At 45.4% G+C, this 23,284-nt stretch overlaps 3 protein-coding genes across 3 annotated transcripts in view; 2 read left to right on the top strand and 1 right to left on the bottom strand.

The window, feature by feature from the left end:
• Positions 1–23,284, bottom strand: part of LOC143767362 (uncharacterized) — a 461,494-nt gene that overhangs the window by 132,071 nt on the left and 306,139 nt on the right. The gene's annotated exons all lie outside the window — the stretch shown is intronic.
• Positions 1–23,284, top strand: part of LOC143767348 (uncharacterized) — a 156,704-nt gene that overhangs the window by 61,206 nt on the left and 72,214 nt on the right. The window lies entirely within an intron of this gene.
• Positions 18,682–23,284, top strand: part of LOC143767385 (uncharacterized) — a 266,024-nt gene continuing 261,421 nt past the window's right edge. The window contains exon 1 of the mRNA XM_077255687.1: positions 18,682–18,717. Coding sequence (XP_077111802.1) covers positions 18,691–18,717 — 27 coding nt within the window. The 5' untranslated portion in view covers positions 18,682–18,690. The remainder of the gene's footprint in view (positions 18,718–23,284) is intronic.

Below are 23,284 nucleotides of genomic sequence, written 5' to 3'. Positions count from 1 at the left end.
CAAATCCCAATTATCAGAAAAAACCAAAATATCATCCAGATAAACAATCAAAAATTTATCCAGATACTTCCGGAAAATGTCATGCATAAAGGACTGAAAAACTGAAGGCGCATTGGAGAGCCCAAAAGGCATCACCAAGTACTCAAAATGACCTTCGGGCGTATTGAATGCGGTTTTCCATTCATCACCTTGCTTAATGCGCACAAGGTTGTACGCACCACGAACGTCTATCTTGGTGAACCACTTGGCACCCTTAATCCGGGCAAACAAGTCAGACAACAGCGGTAAAGGATACTGAAATTTGACAGTGATCTTATTTAAAAGCCGATAATCAATACAAGGTCTCAAAGATCCGTCCTTTTTTGCCACAAAAAAGAATCCCGCACCAAGAGGGGAAGAAGACGGACGGATGTGTCCTTTCTCCAGAGACTCCTTGATATATGAACGCATAGCGGTATGTTCAGGTACCGACAGATTAAACAGTCTTCCCTTAGGAAACTTACTGCCTGGGATCAAATCTATAGCACAGTCACAGTCCCTATGAGGAGGCAGTGCACTGGACTCAGACTCACTGAAGACATCCTGATAATCAGACAAATACTCCGGAACTTCCGAAGGCGTAGAAGAAGCAATAGACACAGGCAGGGAATCCCCATGAATACCACGACAGCCCCAACTTGAGACTGACATAGCCTTCCAGTCCAGGACTGGATTATGGGTCTGTAACCATGGCAGCCCTAAAACAACCAAATCATGCATTTTATGTAAAACCAGGAAACGTATCACCTCGCGGTGTTCAGGAGTCATGCACATGGTAACCTGTGTCCAATACTGCGGTTTATTTGCTGCCAATGGTGTAGCATCAATACCCCTAAGAGGAATAGGATTTTCTAATGGTTCAAGAGTAAAACCACAGCGCTTAGCAAATGAGAGATCCATGAGACTCAGGGCAGCACCTGAATCTACAAACGCCATGACAGGATAAGATGACAGTGAGCAAATCAAAGTTACAGACAGAATAAATTTAGGTTGCAAATTACCAACGGTGACAGGACTAACAACCTTAGCTATACGTTTAGAGCATGCTGAGATAACATGTGTAGAATCACCACAGTAGTAGCACAAGCCATTCCGGCGTCTATGAATTTTCCGCTCATTTCTAGTCAGGATTCTATCACATTGCATTAAATCAGGTGTCTGTTCAGACAACACCATGAGGGAATTTGCGGTTTTTCTATCACATTGCACCGAATTAGGTGTCTGTTCAGACAACACCATGAGGGAATTTGCGGTTTTGCGCTCCCGCAACCGCCGGTCAATTTGAATCGCCAGTGCCATAGTATCATTCAGACCTGTGGGAATGGAAAAACCCACCATAACATTCTTAATGGCTTCAGAAAGGCCATTTCTAAAATTAGCGGCCAGTGCACACTCGTTCCAATGTGTCAGCACGGACCATTTCCGAAATTTTTGGCAATACACTTCAGCCTCGTCCTGCCCCTGAGACATAGCCAGCAAGGCCTTTTCTGCCTGAATCTCAAGATTGGGTTCCTCATAAAGTAAACCGAGCGCCAGAAAAAACGCATCAAGATCAGCCAATGCCGGATCTCCTGGCGCCAGCGAAAAAGCCCAATCCTGAGGGTCGCCCCGTAAGAACGAAATAACAATTTTTACTTGCTGAGCAGAATCTCCAGATGAACAGGGTCTCAGGGACAAAAATAATTTACAATTATTCACGAAATTCCTAAACTTAAACCTGTCTCCGGAAAACAGTTCAGGAATCGGTATTTTAGGTTCTGACCTAGGATTTCTGATAACATAGTCTTGTATGCCCTGCACACGAGTAGCCAGCTGGTCCACACTTGTAATCAAGGTCTGGACATTCATGTCTGCAGCAAGCATAGCCACTCTGAGGTAAAGGGGAAGAAGAAAAAAAAAAAAACTCAAAATCTTCTTTCTTATAATCCCTCTTCTGCAATGCATTAAACATTTAATACTGGCCTGGCAAACTGTTATGACCCCAATGGCGAGGGTCTCAGAGGAACGTGGAAGTCTGCAGAATACAAAAATCCAGCTCATAGGGCTGTGGTAACTGGGTTGACCATATATCTACTCCTAACGCCAACACTAGAAGTAGCCGGGGATCATTCCTACGTTGATTCTAGATGACACGCGCCAGCTGGAGAATCTAGCTACCCCTAGTAGAGGAAAACAAAGACCTTTCTTGCCTCCAGAGAAGGGGACCCCAAAGCTGGATAGAAGCCCCCCACAAATAATGACGGTGAGGTAAGAGGAAATGACAAACACAGAAATGAATCAGGTTTAGCACAGAGAGGCCCGCTTACTGATAGCAGAATAAAGAAAGGTAACTTATATGGTCAACAAAAACCCTATCAAAATCCACACTGGAAATTCAAGAACCCCCGAACCGTCTAACGGTCCGGGGGGAGAACACCAGCCCCCTAGAGCTTCCAGCAAAGGTCAGGATATAGATATGGAACAAGCTGGACAAAAATACAAAACCAAAACAAATAGCAAAAAGCAAAAGGCAGACTTAGCTGATATAACTGGAACCAGGATCAGTAGACAAGAGCACAGCAGACTAGCTCTGATAACTACGTTGCCAGGCATTGAACTGAAGGTCCAGGGAGCTTATATAGCAACACCCCTAACTAACGACCCAGGTGCGGATAAAAGGAATGACAGAAAAACCAGAGTCAAAAAACTAGTAACCACTAGAGGGAGCAAAAAGCAAATTCACAACACGTATATACTCGAGTATAAGCCGACCCGAGTATAAGCCTAGGGGTCTCGGCTTTTTTTTGCCACAAAAAACTGGGAAAACTTAATGACTCGAGTATAAGCCTAGGATGGTAAATTTCAAAAATAAAAATAGATGCCAATAAAAGTAAAATTAATTGCGACATCAGTAGGTTAAGTGTTTTTGAATATCCATATTGAATCAGGAGCCCCATATAATGCTCCATACAGTTCATGATGGGCCTCATAAGATCCTCCATACAAAATACGCCCCATATAATTCTCCATAAAGTTCATATAATGCTGCACAAAGGTTGATTATGGCCCCATAAGATGCTCCATAGAAACAGTTGCCCCATATAATCCGGCATAAAGGTTGATTATAGCCCCATACGATGCTCCATAGAAACTATGCCCCATACAATGTTGCATAGGTTGATTATGGCCCCATAAGATGCTCCATAGAAACATTTGCCCCATATGCTGCTGCTGCGATAAAAAAAATTACATACTCATCTCTTGTCCTGAGCAGGAGGGGACACCGGCACTTGCAATATTTACCTCTCCCCGTTCCACCGCACACTAAAAACATCATCGCGCCCTCTGACCTGAACGTCACAGGCAGAGGATGGAGCGGTGCACAGCGGTGGAACGGGGACAGGTGAATATCGGAATGCTCACCCTCCCCGTTATACTCACCTGCTCCCAGCACGGTCCATGGCAGCTTTTCACTGACAGATGGTCTCCGGGCACCAGCAGCTTCTTCCTGTGTTCAACGTTCACATCGTACCGCTCATTAAAGTAATGAATATGTGTCCATATTCATTACTTTAATGAGCGGTACCACGTGACCGCTGAACACAGGAAGAGCTGCGGGTACCTGAGAAGTAGGATCGTGCAGAGACGCGCCGGGAGCAGGTAAGTATGATTTGACAGATTCCGCTCCCCTGCGGACCCCCTGGGACAACGACTCGAGTATAAGCCGAGAGGGGCACTTTTAGCCTAAAAAAATGGGCTGAAAATCTCAGCTTATACTCGAGTATATACGGTAAGTGGGTTTTAGATTGTAGTTTGGCACTCGGTCTCTAAAAGGTTTGTCATCACTGCCCTAGAGGTATGAATTACAAAAGTGACCTTTTTTATATTGATGTATTGTTACCTCTGTCAATTTAATTATATGTCTGTTCTCCTTAGGGTATGTCTCCACGCTCAGGATGGCCGGCGGTATCGCCGCAGCGGCGAAGCCGCTCGGCGCTAAGCCCCGCCCCCTTTCTGGGACGCGATGGTGCCGGATGTGTACAGTACACATCCGGGATCATCGCACCCCTCGCCATAGGACCCTGTGATATGCCTTGCGGGGACGCTGCGTCCCCGCAAGGTGTACGGACATGCTGCGATCTGAAAAGACGCGCAGCATGTCCGGAGTCGCAGGGCCGCCGCGTGCGGGTTTCCACGCATAGTGGAGACGGGATTTCATAAAATACCCTCCACTATGCTGGAACATCTGGACGCTGCTTGTTTGACGCTGCAGCGTCAAACAAGCAGCGTTTACTTACCGTGGAAACATACCCTTACACACCTATTGTTCCTCAATCACAGGTTTCTGCTATTGGTTCTGGTTTAGTTTAAAAAGAGACTATTGTTATTCTTGCTATACTATGATTATGGGCATCCTGGACTCCAGAATTGCGTCAGTTTTTTAACCCTGTTTTATTATGGCTTGTTAAATAAAATCCTTGCTTTATTGAGCCTCTGGAAGTGCCGCTCTCCCTCTTTTTTTCCTCATCGCAACTGTTAGTCACAATAGCAACAAATTGTTGTACTATAAAGTCATGGCCAAACATTTTTAGACTGACAACATTTTTTTTTTTGCAAAATGTTTGCATTAGTGTTTTTGTTTTTACTGAAGTACATTTATCACAATTTAAGTTGTTTATCTTTTATTAACAAGTAAATTAAATTTATTTTAAAACTCAATATTTTATGGGTATGCTCCCATGGTCAGTAAATGTTGCGGGTCAGTAACCCGCTGCGTCCAGATGTTACAGCATAGTGGAAGGGATTTGAAGAAATCCCATGTCCTCTATTTGTGCAGGGACACCTCCGGCTTCCCTGCGGAGACAGGCATGCGGCGCGTCTTTTGAGAACGCAACATGTCAATTTATCTTGCGGAGACGCTCAGTCTGCAAGATAAATTTCCCATCCAATATATTGGTATGCTGTGATTCCGCACGATTCAATGAACACATGCAGAATCACCTGCGTTCAAAAGCCGGCAGCACTCTGGATGCTGCGGACATGTGCTGCGTCCAAAGCGCTGCCGGTTCCTGACCGTGGGAACATATTTCTCGAGGCTTCTGCAATTTGCACTCACAGGTTCTGGGCAAAATTCTGACCTATAGCAATTTATTCTTATCTGATCACTGCTTGGAGTTTATCACAATTTCTGTGTTTTTGTGTTGTCACCCGATTTTTGAGGACTGACCACAGGTTCTCAATTTAGTGCGATCGGGAGTGGTTTTTGGCCATGGACCCAAATTGGCAATGTTTTGTTCAATTAGCTACTTAGTTATCACTTTTGCCTTCCCATCATGCTGGAGCGGCATTGTTCATCACCAAATTGCACCTGGATGGTTGGGAGAAGTTGTTCTTGGAGGATGTTTATATCCATTCTTTATTCATGGCAGTGTTCTTATTCAAATTGTGAGTGAGACCACTCTATGGATGAAAATCCCACACACGAATGGTCTCAGGAGGCTTTATGGTTGGCATGACACAAGACTTATGGTAGAACTCAAATTTCTTTTACAGACAAACATTCTACCATATGGCTTCATTTTGAGCAACAGTGCAGCAGGGAGCTTGGGGACTTATTCCTGAATTGGTCTTGTAATTTACTGCCTTTTATGAGCCTTTGAGGAGGCTCACAATGTTTAAACACCTATCTTCCTGCCTCTAGTGGCCAGTTATAGGTTCCCTTACTCGGGTTCATAAGTATGTCTCTGCCAGTGCCCTGCTTATTGATTTCTATTTCTGACCTTGACCTGTGTTTAGACTATTTTTCTGCATGACGCTTCTGTTTCTGACTTCCTGATATTGATGCGGCTTTTTTACCATCCTCTGCCAGCTTGCTCCATCATTCAGACGCAATTCAATGAACCCAACCCATGGGCCCCTGCTTAAGTCCAAGTCCTTGTACAAGGGTTAAATGGTGAGGACCAGAAATCCCCCCGGGGTCTGCTAGATGGAGTGGCTAGCATGAAGTCTGTCTTTGGAAGCCCTAATAAGAGCTGTCAGGCTACCAAATAGTCACAGAGCTGTAGGAGAGATCAGCGCAACATAGGGTCTTATCGGAAGAGTATCGCAGGCGATAAAATAAAAATTACACTCACCTTTTATGAGTATCTATAAAGCATGTAATAAAGCACATCAGCTGCAACAGATCTATGGGTCAGTAAATGACCAAACGATATCCAGGAAAGAAAGGAGAGGTTTGTGGATGATTTCCACGCTTGCTGATCAATGATGAGACGTATATACCAGATTGTCAAATGGGTAGTGGTTAATTCTACGCATTTCAAAGTACAAAAGACTTCTTCATCAAGAAAAACCACAAGTAGGTTATGTCCCTAAAGGCCCTCACACTAAAAAGCCACATTTGCAGACTGCTTACCCTGGAAATGTTGTGGTTTAGGCTCGTGGACTCTGAGGCTTTCTGCAACCTCCTGGCAGCACTCGGTACTCAGCCACTACTTTTTTTCCTGTTGTACCATCCCCGTCTTACAACAGTAGGTGTCCCATAACATCACCCATGCCCTGACCAATGCAGTAACTGGGAAAGTCCACTTTACCACAGACACCTGGACAAGTGCTTGTGGCCAAAGACACTACATTTCCCTGACTGCACACTGGGTGAAACTTATGAAGCCAGGGACTGCACACGTGCTACTGACGCCTAGAATTGAGGGGCCTAGTTCCATCAGGGTTTCTCCCACCTCCTACACAAGTTCCTGTTCCCCCTCATCCTCCATCTCCGAATACTCCATATTAGTCACAAGCTGGACAATATGCTTTGCTGAAACTCATTTCTTTAGGTGACAAACAGCACACCGCGGCTGCATTGTTAAAATTTAGACCAGATATGTGGCTCTCGCTGCTGAATCTACAACCAGGCATGGTCGTGTATATTAATGGCCGTAATGGTGGCGACTCTGAGGCTTGGCAACCTTGCACACGTATCATGCCTGGCCCACGTGTTCAGTATAGTGATTCAGCGCTTTCTGAAAATCTGCTCAGATTTGCCTGAGTTGATGCCATGTGTACGTCTATTTCTGCAAGTCACTTACAGCTGTCGCTGGTCTGGCCGTACTGCAGCAGTTGCAAATGTCACCTCACCAACTGGATTGCGACTTGACACGCTGGATGTCAGCATTACATATGTTGGCAAGGTTTTGTGAGCAGCAGAGGATAGTATCTGAATACCAGCTATAACATGCTTGTGGTTATTCCAGTCAGCCACATAAGAACCGATGAGTGGGCATGGATGTCTGACATATGTGAGGTTCTACAAAACTTTGAGAAATCAACAAAGATTGAGAGGCGATGATACCATAATCAGCATAACCACGCTGGAGGAAGAAAGTAGACATGGTAATACTACCAAGCCCAGCCTCATCTCTGCTTGAATTGGGTGATGAGTAGGAGGAATAGGAGATGTTTTCCTGCGCTACAGAGAGTACTAGCCACACCAGCTTCATCCCATCTGCTCAGCAAGGATGGGCTGAAGAGAAGGAGATAATCGTCGTCCTGGTGGGGACAGGGACACCTTACCTATTAGATGTTTGGCACATATGGCTGACCTTACGTCCCGCTGCCTTTCCCGTCACCCTTGCTTTATATGCATTTTGGCCAACACTGATTGCTGGTTGTCCACCCTTTTTGACCCACGCTGCAAGGAGAACTTTCAATCTTTCCTTCCTGCGGAGGAGAGGGCTATTAAAAGGTTGCAATACTAGAAGGCCCTAGTTGAACAATTAGTATGAAATTTCCCATTTGCCAACAGTGGTGGCAGAGATCATAGTTACTTGGAAAACCAACGAGTAGAGATGAGGGAGACAAACACCAAGTCTAACAGAGGCAGGGGAAGACTATCAAAGGTCTGGGACAGTTTAAAGTGAACCTGTCAGTAGGATTGTGCTCAGTAAACTACATACACTGTCAGATTGGCACCGTTATACTGATTAAAATGATGTCTTGGTTGAAGAAATCTGTCTTGTAGTTATTGTTTAATTTTTATTTGCAGTTTTCAGTTAATGAGATTCTCGTGCGGTGGGGTGGGCCTATGGGTGGAGCTTTATGTGGTGCTCTGCTTACATATACATCTATATGGGCTTATGGCAGGTCAGTGTTTTGCATACTGAATATACTATTGTTTGCGAAAAAAATAACATTTATGCAGGTGGCCTATAATATGAATATTTTCATTTTATTCAGATATTATGTTGAAAAAAATGTAAAAAATTCTTAATCAAAATTGTGCCGGCGGCCGTGCCTACGCAGTGACATCTATCACGTTTCATTAGCTGCTCCTGCACAGGCACTGCCGCTGCCAGCACCATTTTGCTAGATGGAAAAAATTAGGCTCCATCAAGATGACTGCGCCTGCACAGTAGCATCTGTCGGCATGCGATAGATGTTTCTGCGCAGATGCTGCTCCCGGCACTAAAAAATTAGGCTCCATCAAGATGGCACCATGGGCGCCTGCGCAGTAGCTTCGTTCCGATAGATGATACTGTTTTGCTAGAGAAAAAACAAATTGGGTTCCATCAAGATATATTTTTTCCAACAAAACAAAATGCTTTACTAAAATGAATATATGCATATTATACATCACATCATGCTACAGCGCAGGCACCTGCATGATGAATGTTTGTTTTGTTTTTTTCAAACAATAGTATATTCAGTATGTAAAATAGGGGGCAAGTCACTGAATGATCAGTGACCTGTCATAAGCCCATACTGATGCATATATAATCAAAACACCACATAAAGCCGCACACAGGCCGCCCCGAAGCAGGATAATCTCATTAACTGAAAACTGGAAATAAAGATTAACCCCTTCATGACCCAGCCTATTTTGACCTTAATGACCTGGCCATTTTTTGCAATTCTGACCAGTGTCCCTTTATGAGGTAATAACTCAGGAACGCTTCAACTGATCCTAGCGGTTCTGAGATTTTTTTTTCGTGACATATTGGGCTTCATGTTAGTGGTAAATTTAGGTCGATAATTTCTGACTTTATTTGTGAAAAAAACGGAAATTTGGCGAAAATTTTGAAAATTTCGCAATTTTCACATTTTGAATTTTTATTCTGTTAAACCAGAGAGTTATGTGACACAAAATAGTTAATAAATAACATTTCCCACATGTCTACTTTACATCAGCACAATTTTGGAAACAAATTTTTTTTTTACTAGGAAGTTATAAGGGTTAAAATTTGACCAGCGATTTCTCATTTTTACAACAAAATTTACAAAACCATTTTTTTTAGAGACCACCTCACATTTGAAGTCAGTTTGAGGGTTCTATATGGCTGAAAATACCCAAAAGTGACACCATTCTGAAAACTGCACCCCTCAAGGTGCTCAAAACCACATTCAAGAAGTTTATTAACCCTTCAGGTGTTTCACAGCAGCAGAAGCAACATGGAAGGAAAAAATGAACATTTAACTTTTTAGTCTCAAAAATGATCTTTTAGCAACAATTTTTTTATTTTCCCAAGGGTAAAAGGAGAAACTGGACCACGAACGTTGTTGTGCAATTTGTCCTGAGTACGCTGATATCTCATATGTGGGGGTAAACCACTGTTTGGGCGCACGGCAGGGCTCGGAAGGGAAGGAGCGCCATTTGACTTTTTGAATGAAAAATTAGCTCCAATCTTTAGCGGACACCATGTTGCGTTTGGAGAGCCCCCGTGTGCCTAAACATTGGAGCTCCCCCACAAGTGACCCCATTTTGGAAACTAGACCCCCCAAGGAACCTATCTAGAAGCATAGTGAGCACTTTAAACCCCCAGGTGCTTCACAAATTGATCCGTAAAAATGAAAAAGTACTTTTTTTTCACAAAAAAAATATTTTAGCCTCAATTTTTTCATTTTCACATGGGCAACAGGATAAAATGGATCCTAAAATTTGTTGGGAATTTTCTCCTGAGTACACCGATACCTCACATGTGGGGGTAAACCACTGTTTGGGCACATGGTAAGGCTCGGAAGGGAAGGAGCGCCATTTGACTTTTTGAATGAAAAATTATCTCCATCGTTAGCGGACACCATGTCGCGTTTGGAAAGCCCCTGTGTGCCTAAACATTGGAGCTCCCCTACAATTGAGTGACCCCATTTTGGAAACTAGACCCCCCAAGGAACTTATCTAGATGCATAGTGAGCACTTTAAACCCCCAGGTGCTTCACAGAAGTTTATAACGCAGAGCCGTGAAAATAAAAAATAATTTTTCTTTCCTCAAAAATGATTTTTAGCCCGGAATTTTTTATTTTCCCAAGGGTAACAGGAGAAATTAGACCCCAAATGTTGTTGTCCAGTTTCTCCTGAGTACAATGATACCCCATATGTGGGGGTAAACCACTGTTAGGGCGCACGGCATGGCTCGGAAGGGAAGGCACACCATTTGTCTTTTTTAATGGAAAATTAGCTCCAATCATTAGCGGACACCATGTCGCGTTTGGAGAGCCCCTGTGTGCCTAAACATTGGAGCTCCCCCACAAGTGACCCCATTTTGAAAACTAGACCTCCCACGGATCTAATCTAGATGTGTGGTGAGCACTTTGAACCCCCTAGTGCTTCACAGAAGTTTATAACGCAGAGCCGTGAAAATAATAAATGTGTTTTCTTTCCTCAAAAATATTTTTTTAGCCCAGAATTTTTTAATTTTCCTAAGGGTAACAGGAGAAATTGGACCCCAAGATTTGTTGTCCAGTTTCTCCTGAGTACGCTGATACCCCATATGTGGGGGAAAACCACTGTTTGGGCACATGCCGGAGCTCAGAAGGGAAGTAGTGACATTTTGAAATGCAGACTTTGATGGAGTGGTCTGCGGGCGCCACATTCCATTTGCAGAGCCCCTGATGTGCCTAAACAGTAGAAACCCCCCACAATTTACCCCATTTTGGAAACTGGACCCCCCAAGGAACTTATTTAGATGTGTGGTGAGCACTTTGAACTCCCAAGTGCTTCACAAAAGTTTATAACGCAGAGCCGTGAAAATAAAAAATCATTTTTCATTCCTCTAAAATTATGTTTTAGCAAGCAATTGTTTATTTTCGCAAGGGTAACAGGAGAAATTGGACCCCAATAATTGTTGCCCAGTTTGTCCTGAGTATGCTGGTACCCCATATGTGGGGGTAAACCACTGTTTGGGGCGCACGTCAGGGCTCGGAACGGAGGGAGCACCATTTGACTTTTTGAACGCAAGATTGGCTGGAATCAATGGTGGTGCCATGTTGCGTTTGGAGACCCCTGATGTGCCTAAACAGTGGAAACCCCTCAATTCTAACTCCAACACTAACCCCCACACACCCCTAACCCTAATCCCTACTGTAGCCATAACCCTAATCACAACCCTAACCCTAATCCCAACCCTAACCCTAAACCCAACCACAACTTTAACCCCAACACACCCATAACCATAACCCTAACCACAAGCCTATTCTTAACCCTATTTCCAACCCTAGCCCTAATTCCAACCCTAAGGCTATGTGCCCACGTTGCGGATTCGTGTGAGATTTTTCCGCACCATTTTTGAAAAATCCGCAGGTAAAAGGCACTGCGTTTTACCTGCAGATTTACCGCAGATTTCTAGTGTTTTTTATGCGGATTTCACCTGCGGATTCCTATTGAGGAACAGGTGTAAAACGCTGCGAAATCAGCACAAAGAATTGACATGCTGCGGAAAATACAACGCAGCATTTCCGCGCGGTAGTTTCCGCACCATGGGCACAGCGGATTTGTTTTCCATAGGTTTACATGGTGCTGTAAACCTGATGGAACACTGCTACGAATCCGCAGCGGCAAATCCGCTGCGGATCCGTAGCCAAATCCGCACCGTGTGCACATAGCCTAATTCTAACGCTAACCCTAGTTCTAACCCTAGTTCTAACCCTACCCCTAACCCCAGTTCTAACCCTAGTTCTAACCCTAGTGGGAAAAAAAATACTTTCTTTATTTTATTATTGTCCCTACCTATGGGGGTGATAAAGGGGGGGTTCATTTACTATTTTTTTTATTTTGATCACTGTGATAGGGTTTATCACAGTGATCAAAATGTAGCTGGAACGAATCTACCGGCCGGCAGATTCGGCGGGCGCACTGCGCATGCGCCCACCATTTTGGAAGATGGCGGCGCCCATGGAGAAGACAGACGGACACCGGGAGGCTCGGTAAGTATGAGGGGGGGGATCGGAGCACGGGGGGAATCGGAGCACGGGGGGAGCTGACAGGAGGACGGGGGAGCGGACAGGAGGACGGGGGAGCGGACAGGGTGACGGAGGGGAGCGGAGCACAGGATGGAGGACCGGGGAGGAGATCGGTGGCGGTGGGGGGTGCAGACCAGTGTTTCCAGTCATGGCCGATGATATTGCAACATCAGCCATGGCTGGATTGTAATATTTCACTAGTTTTCATAGTGAAATATTACAAATCGCTCTGATTGGCTGTTTCACTTTCAACAGCCAATCAGAGCGATCGTAGCGACGGGGGGGGGGGGGGGGTGAAGCCACCCCCCCTGGGCTGAAGTACCACTCCCCCTGTCCCTGCAGATCGGGTGAAATTGGAGTTAACCCTTTCACCCGATCTGCCGGGATGCGATGTGGCGTCATGGGTCGGATTGGCACAGGTTTTCATGACGCCTACGTGGCGTCATGGGTCGGGAAGGGGTTAAACAACAAGACCGATTTCATCAACCATGGTATCATTTTAATCAGTATAATGGTGCCAACCTGAAGGTGTATGTAGCTTGCTATTTGTTTCCATCTTTTCAGATAGCCATTAAAGGCTATTAACCACTAAGAACTCTCAAATGTTAATATTTGCCTTATATACAAGTTATTATACAGGAAAGAATGTTTCCTAACATTTTTACCTGTGAAATCCATTTTATCTTTGGTTTTTATGTTTTGTCAATTTTTTAAAAGTAGATTAATACTCTGACAACATTATTCCCAGCAGCAACCTGGAAGTCAGACATTCATCCTGGCATCTTCCCCATGCTTTTCTCATTGTATTTGAGCCTTTTCCATCCATTCCAGTGATTTTCCTGTCCCCCAGACCTCCTGAGGAGGTCTGCCAGAAAAGTTCCTGAGTTTCCCATTGACTTCCACCATACCCGTCCAAGCGTCCGATCTGCTCGATTCGAGTTAGATTTTAGTGCTCATCCATCACTATTTTTTGGTCCCCCTTTTTTTTTCCACACAAAATAATCCATGAAACAATCACAGCAGGTTGTCAGGCTTGGTGAGTGCCAGGAGCACCCAGTATGATCAATTCCGAAAACGGGTTTCAATGGAGGACTGCACTAAACACCCTAGCAGGGCAAAACTAATCAAATTGCTTATCTAAAATGTATTAGACCTGTTAGTTTAGGGCTCACTCGCACTGGCGTAAAATACGGACGAGTGCGAGAAAACATCATATTGTACTGTGACCAATGTTATCCAATGAGGCCGTGCTCATTTGCATATTTTCTTGGTTCTAATCGGCATCAGGAAAAAATCTCAGCATGCTATTAACTGCGTATATTGGACGAGACTCCCCAATGCAAGTCTATGGGTATGAGAAAAATCGAACGGAACATGGACCATCCGTAGGACGTCTGATGTTTAAGCACACATGAAATTGAAGCAGACAAGTACTAAAAACACCAACGTTACTTACCGATAGCACACCGGAGAAAGGGATCCACCCTGCCAGGGCAGGAAACCTACTGAAATAAAAGGGCGGTACCTCTCCCCCGCTTCAGTTGGGTTACAGAGCATGAGAGGACCTCCGGTTAATTTACACAGATCACCAACAGCACATTATATAAACAAGAGACACACAAACTATAGTGCACACCCAAAAGGTGGGAAGGGGGGAATATACAGGTACTGTCATGGGTTCCGGAAAAAATGGCTACCGGTAAGTAACTATGGTGTTTTCCCTTCAGCCATGACAGCACACTTAAGAGGTTTTTTGAGAAATGAAACACCTTACGGAGGGACCACTGCTTGCAGCACCATTCTACCAAAGGTCAAGTCAGCAGAGGACAGATTCAGTCTGTAGTGTTTAAAGTATATGGTGGGGACCAGGTAGCGGCCTTACATATCTGATCAATTGATACCTCTGCCTTTTCTGCCCAGGAGGTAGCCACGGCTCTGGTGGAGTGAGCCTTGATGCCTTCAGGAACCGGAGCACCACTTCACATCTAAGGTATGGAATTTTTCTTCCCCTGGATTTTTAGGGTTATCACAAAAGGAGGGCAAAATTATTTCCTGACTCTTATAGAATTTAAGAACCACCTTGGTGAGATATGCTGGGTCTGCCCTTAGAACAATTCGGTCGTCATACATCTTGAGTGTAGGGGGGCATATAGACAGGGCTTGTATGTCGCTCATCGGGCTGATGTTGGGGCCACTAGCAACACCGTCTTAAGTGTTAGAAACTTTGCAGATAAATCCTGTAAGGGCTCAATTGGGTCCCTAGTTAGCGCCTCTAAAACTAGGTTCAGGTCCCTTGGAGGGATTTTTGGGACTATAACTGATCTTGCTCTTCTGCAGGATCTTATAAATCAAGACACTCATCTATTTTCTGCTATGTTGCAATTATACAAGGCACCCAGGGCTGACACCTGCACCTTGAGAGTATTAGCTGCTAACCGTAGGTTGCAACTCCGACTGCAGAAACCCTAGAATGGTCCATACATGTGCTTTGCCCCCTAAGGGCTGCCCTAAAAACTCGAATCTTTTCCATGTTCTACCATAGATCCTGGATGTAATGGGCTTCCTACTTTTCAACAGGGTGGACACTAGCCATGGTGAGAACCCCTGCTGACTCAGTAATACCCTCTCAAATTCTATGCTGCTAGACGGAAGCCCTTCTCTTGAGAGTGGCACACTGGTCCCTGGATAAGAAGGTCCGGGATCTCTGGTAGAATTCATGGGTTGGACACAGACATTAGCCTTAGAAGGGAGAACCACGGTCACCTCGGCCAGAGTGGTGCAATGAGAATTGCCATCTCTTGAGCCTCCCTGATCTTCCTCATGACAGCTGGAATCATCACTATTGTGTGAAATGTATAAGCCATTCTGAACCTCCAAGGAATCTGAAGGGCATCCACTGTGAATGGATTCTCCCTGGAGTTTAACGAACAGAAGTTCCTCACCTTCCTGTTGTGTAAACTGGTAAACAGATCTATCTCTGGCCGCCCCTATACCTCCACTGTCTCAGTTTTTTGCAAATCAGGAAGTCTGCTCTTGTGTTGTCTATTCCACTTTTGTGAAGTGCCATAAGGGACAGTAGGTGTTGCTCTGCTAGCTGGAGTAGGATGTCTGCTGCCATCATAAGGGTATGGGACCTTGTTCTCCCCGATGGTTGATATAAGCCACAACTGCGCGATTATCTGATATGACTCGAGCATGGTGACCCCGGAAGAAGGGGAGAGAGTGTCTCAAGGCTCTTTCCACAGCACACAGCTCTTTCAAGTTCAAACGCTGATCCCTTTCTAGAGGAGAGCGGGTCCCCAGAACAGAGTAAGACCTCAGATGTGCCCCCCATCTGGTATTTCTCTCGTCTCGTGATAATGTCCTCCACTGGCCTTAACCACTGGACCCCTGACAACAAATCCTTCATTACTGTCCACCAAGACAAGGAGTCCCTTACTGCCGAAGAAAGATGTAACTCTCCCTCTAAGGCTAAGTGCACACATTGCGGATTCGTGTGCGTTTTTTTCGCCAGAATCTTAAAAATCCACAGGTAAAACACTGTGCATTTTACCTGTGGATTATGTGAGGATTTCACATGCGTTTTTACACCTGCGGATTCCAGTTATGGAACAGGTGTAAATCCGCACAAAGAATTGACATGCTGCTGAAAATAAACCGCAGCGTTTCCGTGCGGTATATTCCGCAACATGGGCACTGTGGATTTGGTTTTCCATAGGTTTACATGGTACTGTACAATGCATGGAAAACTGCTGCGAATCTGCAGCGCCAAATCCGCTGCAGATCCGCAACGTGTGCACAGACCCTAAATGCCCTTTTAGCAACCTCTGTGCAGACAGGACCTCCCACTGCAGCAAACTCAGGTGAAATTGGGCCCATCGTACTGCCGGTATACAATATGTTATGGATCCTAGCAATGACATCGCTTTTCTTAGTGTAATTTTTTGCTGATGAATTGCTGACAGTGCCAAGGCCATTGTATCCTTGCCGTGCCAAGGATTGTATCCTTTTGGGTTTTAGGCTTGATTTGAGGGTATTACCATCCAGCCCAGCTTCTCCAGGACCACCGTTATCTCCCTCACCATGTTCCAAGAGCGAAGGTAGGCTATCACCTCCAGTATTACCTTGGTAAATGCTCTCAGAGCAATTAACAGTCTGAATGGAACGGCCATATGCTGGTAATGCCTGACACATCCCTGGACATACAGAGCCACCCTCAGGAAATTTTGATGGTCCTCCTGATGGATTGGGATGTGATAATAGGCATCCTTTAAGTCGATAACCGCCATGAGACAATCCTGGAATAACAGCTTTATAGCTGTGTTCACCGACTTCATCTTGAAGGAATAATTCACAATTAGTGTTGAGCGATACCGTCCGATACTTGAAAGTATCGGTATCGGAAAGTATCGGCCGATACCGGCAAAATATCGGATCCAATCCGATACCGATACCCGATACCAATACAAGTCAATGGGACTCAGGTATCGGACGGTATTCCTGATGGTTCCCAGGGTCTGAAGGAGAGGAAACTCTCCTTCAGGCCCTGGGAACCATATAAATGTGTAAAATAAAGAATTAAAATAAAAAATATCGCTATACTCACCTGTCCGACGCAGCCGGGACCTCGGCGATTGTAAGCGGCAGCGTTGTTTCTTTAAAATTCGCGCTTTTACATGCTTACGTGAATTCCCGGCTTCTGATTGGTCAGGGCGGCCATGTTGCCGGGACTCGGACCAATCACAGCAAGCCGTGACGAAATTACGTCACGGCTTGCTGTGATTGGTCCGCGTCCCGGCAATATGGCGCCGTGACCAATCACAAGCCGTGACGTCACGGGAGGCTGGACACGCGCGCTTTTCAAAATAAGCGCGTGTCCAGCCTCCCGTGACGTCACGGCTTGTGATTGGTTAATGGCGGCCATGTTCCTGGGACGCGGACCAATCACAGCAAGCCGTGACGTAATTTCGTCACGGCTTGCTGTGATTGGTCCGCATCCCGGCAATATGGCGCCGTGACCAATCACAAGCCGTGACGTCACGGGAGGCTGGACACGCGCGCTTTTCAAAATAAGCGCGTGTCCAGCCTCCCGTGACGTCACGGCTTGTGATTGGTTAATGGCGGCCATGTTCCTGGGACGCGGACCAATCACAGCAAGCCGTGACGTAATTTCGTCACGGCTTGCTGTGATTGGTCCGCATCCCGGCAATATGGCGCCGTGACCAATCACAAGCCGTGACGTCACGGGAGGCTGGACACGCGCGCTTTTCAAAATAAGCGCGTGTCCAGCCTCCCGTGACGTCACGGCTTGTGATTGGTTAATGGCGGCCATGTTGCCGGGACGCGGACCAATCACAGCAAGCCGTGACGTAATTTCGTCACGGCTTGCTGTGATTGGTCCGCGTCCCGGCAACATGGCCGCCCTGACCAATCAGAAGCCGGGAATTCACGTAAGCATGTAAAAGCGCGAATTTTAAAGAAACAACGCTGCCGCTTACAATCGCCGAGGTCCCGGCTGCGTCGGAGAGGTGAGTATAGCGATTTTTTTTATTTTAATTCTTTCTTTTACACCTTTTTACATTAATGTTGTTTCGATACCGATATCCGATATTACAAAAATATCGGATCTCGGTATCGGAAATTCCGATACAGCAAGTATCGGCCGATACCCGATACTTGCAGCATCGGAATGCTCAACACTATTCACAATCTATCGAGTGAGCTTCCTCAGGTTGATGATAGTCCTTAGAGAACCATACAGCTTCTTTATCAAAAAGAGGGGGGAATAAAATCCCGGGACTTCGCACATTTGTAACAGTCCCAAGATGTCCGCCTCCAGAGCCAGTTGTTCTGGTGATTTCCTGTGGGTTGTTAATATAAAGGTCTGGCGAGGTGGATGGACAAAGTCTATCTTCTGGCTGTGTTTGATGACACTCAAGATCCAGTGGCAGGGGGAGATGTTCACCCAGGCAAGGAGAAAGAGGGAGAGCTTCCCACTACCTCTGACTTGACAACATTAGGAGGGTTTTTTCGAAGATGTAGAGGGCCCTCTGAACATATATCCGGACCCCTTTCTATCCTTGAAGTCCCAGCTATTCCTTTCTCCTGGAGGACGTTCGCTATTAAACTTCCTCCTTCGGGAAACTGCTCCACTCCATACACCTCATTCATACACGCCTCTGCTCCGTACACCTCGTGCACACACTGCTCCGCCCTGTACACCTCGTACACACACGGCTCCGCTCCGAACACCTCATACACACACGGCTCTGCTACATCCACCCTGTAAACCCCTCACATAAACTTCCCTTCAGTTCATCCAGCACCATGACAACCAGCACAGCAGAGTCCTGCATACACTGAGGCCCCTGATCATGTGACCCCTGACTCCTCTCCTCCTGTGACCTCACCACAGGTCCTGTGCGCACAGAACAGCCATATATGTGGTGTGCGGCTCTGCAGGTGGAGGTAGGTGCTGGAGATTCCCCATTACTGGGCGGGCGCAGGGGGCAGTAACCCCTCCATTCCCGGAGATAGTGCCCCCAGCTCTGCCATGTGTATATGTACAGTAATAGAACGCTGGCTGTGCTCATGTATACAGGGGAGGGCGCTCTGGTTTGGGGACAGATGACGCTTTCTCTCAGAGCTGAGCTTTCATTTCTCGAACGACTCCAGTACAATGAAAGCTGAAATATTATTAGTTATTATATGAGGAATTCTAGTTGGATGCTTATAATGGCCAAGTGTGAAATAAGCCCTTATAATTCTATAGTGAGGTGGTGGAGAATAATGTCATCCACCCTGGGATATCACTTAAGGTACCTTCACACTAAACGACTTTGCAGCGATAACGACAACGATCCATGACATTGCAGCGTCCTGGCTAGCGATATCGTTGTGTTTGACACGCAGCAGCGATCTGTATCCTGCTGTGATATCGCTGGTCGTTGCTGAAAGTTCAGAACTTTATTTGGTCGTCAGATCGGCGTGTATCGTCGTATTTGACAGCCAAAGCAACGATGCCAGCGATGTTTTACAGTGGTAACCAGGGTAAATATCGGGTTACTAAGCGCAGGGCCATGCTTAGTAACCCAATGTTTACCCTGGTTACCATTGTAAATGTAAAAAAAACAAACACTACATACTCACCTTCTGCTGTCTGTCACACGTCCCTCGCCGTCTGCTTCCCGCACTGACTGTGAGTGCCGGCCGTAAAGTGAAAGCAGAGCACAGCAGTGACGTCACCGCTGTGCTGTACTTTTACTTTACGGCCGGCACTCACAGTCAGTGCGGGAAGCAGACGGCGAGGGACGTGTGACAGACAGCAGAAGGTGAGTATGTAGTGTTTGTTTTTTTTTACATTTAAGATGGTAACCAGGGTAAACATCGGGTTACTAAGCGCGGCCCTGCGCTTAGTAACCCGATGTTTACCCTGGTTACCCGGGGACCTCGGCATCGTTGGTTGCTGGAGAGCTGTCTGTGTGACAGCTCTCCAGCGATCAAACAGCGACGCTGCAGCGATCGGCATCGTTGTCGCTATCGCTGCAGCGTCGCTTAATGTGAAGGTACCTTTAGTGTTCTAGATGGATCTCTATGTGTGAGTTGGATCTCAGAGCTGAGGAGGATAAGGACAGACTATTGGGGTCTGTGTTTACCTGGGTGGGAACCAGTGGGTTAGGACAGTAATGGTTACACCAGTCTTTATGAGCAGTGCACTGGAGGACGGCCATGTACACTATATTTTTTGGTAATTGTTAGGCACCTATGTTCTGTATGGGCCCGATAGTGGTCACTGTCACCATGGACCCCAATATCCGCCCTCCATCTGGACCCATTGTAAAGAAGTGTAGACGTCATGGTAGAGTTACAGTATACAGTGGGGATAAAAAAAGTATTTAGTCAGCGACCAATTGTGCAAGTTCTCCCACTTAAAAAGATGAGAGAGACCTGTAATTGACATCATAGGTAGACCACAACTATGAGAGTCAAAATGAGAAAACAAATCCAGAAAATCACCTTGTCTGATTTGGCGTGACAAATGAGTGAAGGACAAAGGAGCCTCTTAAAGAAGAAGTTTCAGGTCTGTAAGAGCCAGAAATCTTACATGTTTTAAGGTGACCAAATACTTATTTACCACCATAATTTGCAAAAATTTATTTTGCAAATTATGGTGAAAAATAAGTATTTGGTCACCTTAAAACATGTAAGATTTCTGGCTCTTACAGACCTGAAACTTCTTTAAGAGGCTCCTCTGTCCTTCACTCATTACCTGTAGTAATGGCACCTGTTTTAAATTATCAGTATAAAAGACACCTGCCCACAACCTCAAACAGTCACACTCCAAACTCCACTATGGTGAAGACCAAAGACACCAGAAACAAAATTGTAGCCCTGCACCAGGCTGGGAAGACTTTTTAAGTCAGAGAACATGCACAATTGGTGGCTGACTAAATACTTTTTTTCCCCCACTGTATGTCATGAAAAGCTCTGGACTTACTGTAAACTGTAGGCTAAATATACAAACGCTGTGTGCACTCATTCTGGGATGCACCACATTCATGAAGACCACCGCAGGAAATGTACTTTAGTCAGTGACCGGAGTACATTTCGGTCATAACTTTTGCTTTACTTGATGATGAAGTTGTTGTTAGCACTCAGTCACAACCTCTCTCCGATAACCTTCGGACACTTTTCAAAGAGGAGGTAGGGCTGGCTGGGACTTGTGCAAAAATGCCGAAAGGTTTTATGCCAGAATTAGATGGAATCTGTTTGATGAATCGGGGCAAATATGATGGGATAATCCAGATGTCAAAATAATCTTTCATCTGAATGAGCCTTTACAGCTGCTACCCAGCAGTGTTGCCCAACTTTTGGCACATCCTCACTGAATGGATAGAGGCAAAGAGTAGGAAGACAAACAGTAAGGCCGGGGTTACACTGCATCTGTGCACTTAGCCTACAGGCTTTTACAGGAGCTTTTCCCAAAGTGTACTGAAATGTGCCCAAAGGCATGTAAGTAGATCATGCCTGTGCACAGCGCCAGATTCCCAGCCCCGCAATGTGAATACATCATAACACACCGCAGGGCGGGATCTGGGGCCTCCGCTGTGCGCAGACGCGATCTACTTACATCACTTATTGGAAGCTCCAGGGCAGTGCGCAGTGCCTCTCTAACCTTTCCCGGCGCCTGCGCACTGCAGTACTTTGCTCTGCCCTCAACAGGGCAGACAAAGTACGCCTGCGCCGGAGCCACAGCATGAATACAAGAAGAGGACATCATTGTAAGAAGATGGGAGGCCCCGGACCGGACCGCGACGCCCATCGGACCTGACCGCCCCCCCATCGGACCTGACCGCCCCCCCAGGTGAGTATAATATAACCTCTTTTTCTCATCTTTCAGGATACATCAGGGGCTTATCTACAGCATTACAAAATGCTGTAGATAAGCCCCTGATGCTGGTGGGCTTAGCTCATCTTCGATTTTGGGGGTGACCGGTTCCCTTTAAAGCAATGTAGAAGGAAAAATAGAACATTTTCCTTTTTTTTTTTTCACAAAAACTTTGTTGTGAAATTTCTCCTGAGTTTGCCAATACCCCATATGTGGTTGAAAACTACTCTTTGCGGCACAGCAGGGCTTGGAATGCAAAGAGCACAGTTTGACTTTTTTTTAATACAAAATTGACTGGAATTGAGATTGGATGCCATGTCATGTTTAGAGGGCCCCTGATGGGCCTAAACAGTGGAAACCCCCCACAAGTGATCCAAATTTTGGAAGCTAGACCCCCTCAAGGAATTTATCTAAATGTATGCACCCAGGTGCTTCACAGAAATTTACAACGTTGAATCGTGAAAAAGAAAACTATTTTTCCCACAAAAATGTTTCTTTAACCTCAAACTTTTTAATTGTCACAAAGCTGGCAAGAGAAAATTTCCCCCAAAATTTGTTGTGCAATTCTTCCTCAGTACGCTGATTCCCCTTATGTAGTGGGGAACTATTATTTGGACACTCTGCTGAGCTTCAAAAGGAAGGAGTGATGTTTTGGAATGCAGAGTTTGATTGAATGGTCTACGGGTGCAGTGTTGCATTTGGAGAGCCCCTGATGTGCCAAAACAGTGGAAACCCACCACAAGTGACACCATTTTTGGAAACTACACTCAAAGAATTATGGAAAGGCATAGTTATAGTAATGATATCAATGCTTTTAGTTTTACTGATGTATGAATTTATAATGTGGTGTAATGCGGAGTACATTAGATTATAAATTATGTTGTTTTAACAGGGTAAAATAAAATGTTATTACATTATAGACATGTGGTACACTTTGAAGCAATCCATAATGCAAAGGCCAGGTTTTTCAGGGCAGGTTTCACAATAGGAATTTGTGTTCCTTCATATTCTCCACTTGGAGCATACTCTGCACATTTTTTTGTGTTCCTCCCTTCTAAGCAGCTTGGGGAATCTCATCTGGAAAATATTGACATGGTATGATATAGGCATCATCAGTTTTAGTAGTACTGGACCCTCACCTTCCTGAGGGTCAAAAATTAGTGCATTAATGACCACCTCCTGAAACTGAAGGAGGTCCCTGTATTGCCTGCACATCGAAACGGCACAAAAGCAGATTACAATAGCAGATTACAATACCATCTGTACAATGTGTACAGACAAATTTATGCACCATGCTTTAGCTTTTTGCATGGCACAGTATGATGTGAAGATCTTACACCCCCTCTGAATTTATTATATTCTAGGTTACAATCTGGTTTTGGGATTTCTATTTTGGTACCTCAGACAGTGAAAAGGGAGCTGTTGTCACAGTGTACAGTGAGTGGTCAAGGTAGGGACATTGTCATGGGTGTGTCAGAGTTTGTAGACCCTCACACTGCATCTGACTGCAGAAGGTGTCAGCAGTTTGCAAAAAGAAACTCAATTAACCCTTGGGAACCTTGAGCTTGATAAACAAGGAGTGTGTTCTCGTTTTGTCCTGACAGCAGAGTTGTTGCTAGAGAGCAGGTCTGAAAAAACTTCTGTGTT

Source organism: Ranitomeya variabilis, chromosome 4 (genome assembly GCF_051348905.1).
Source record: "Ranitomeya variabilis isolate aRanVar5 chromosome 4, aRanVar5.hap1, whole genome shotgun sequence".
In the NCBI taxonomy this organism is placed as follows: Eukaryota; Metazoa; Chordata; class Amphibia; order Anura; family Dendrobatidae; genus Ranitomeya; species Ranitomeya variabilis.
The sequence above is the reverse complement of the archived record's forward strand: the minus strand, read 5'-3'. Positions and strand labels throughout refer to the sequence as shown.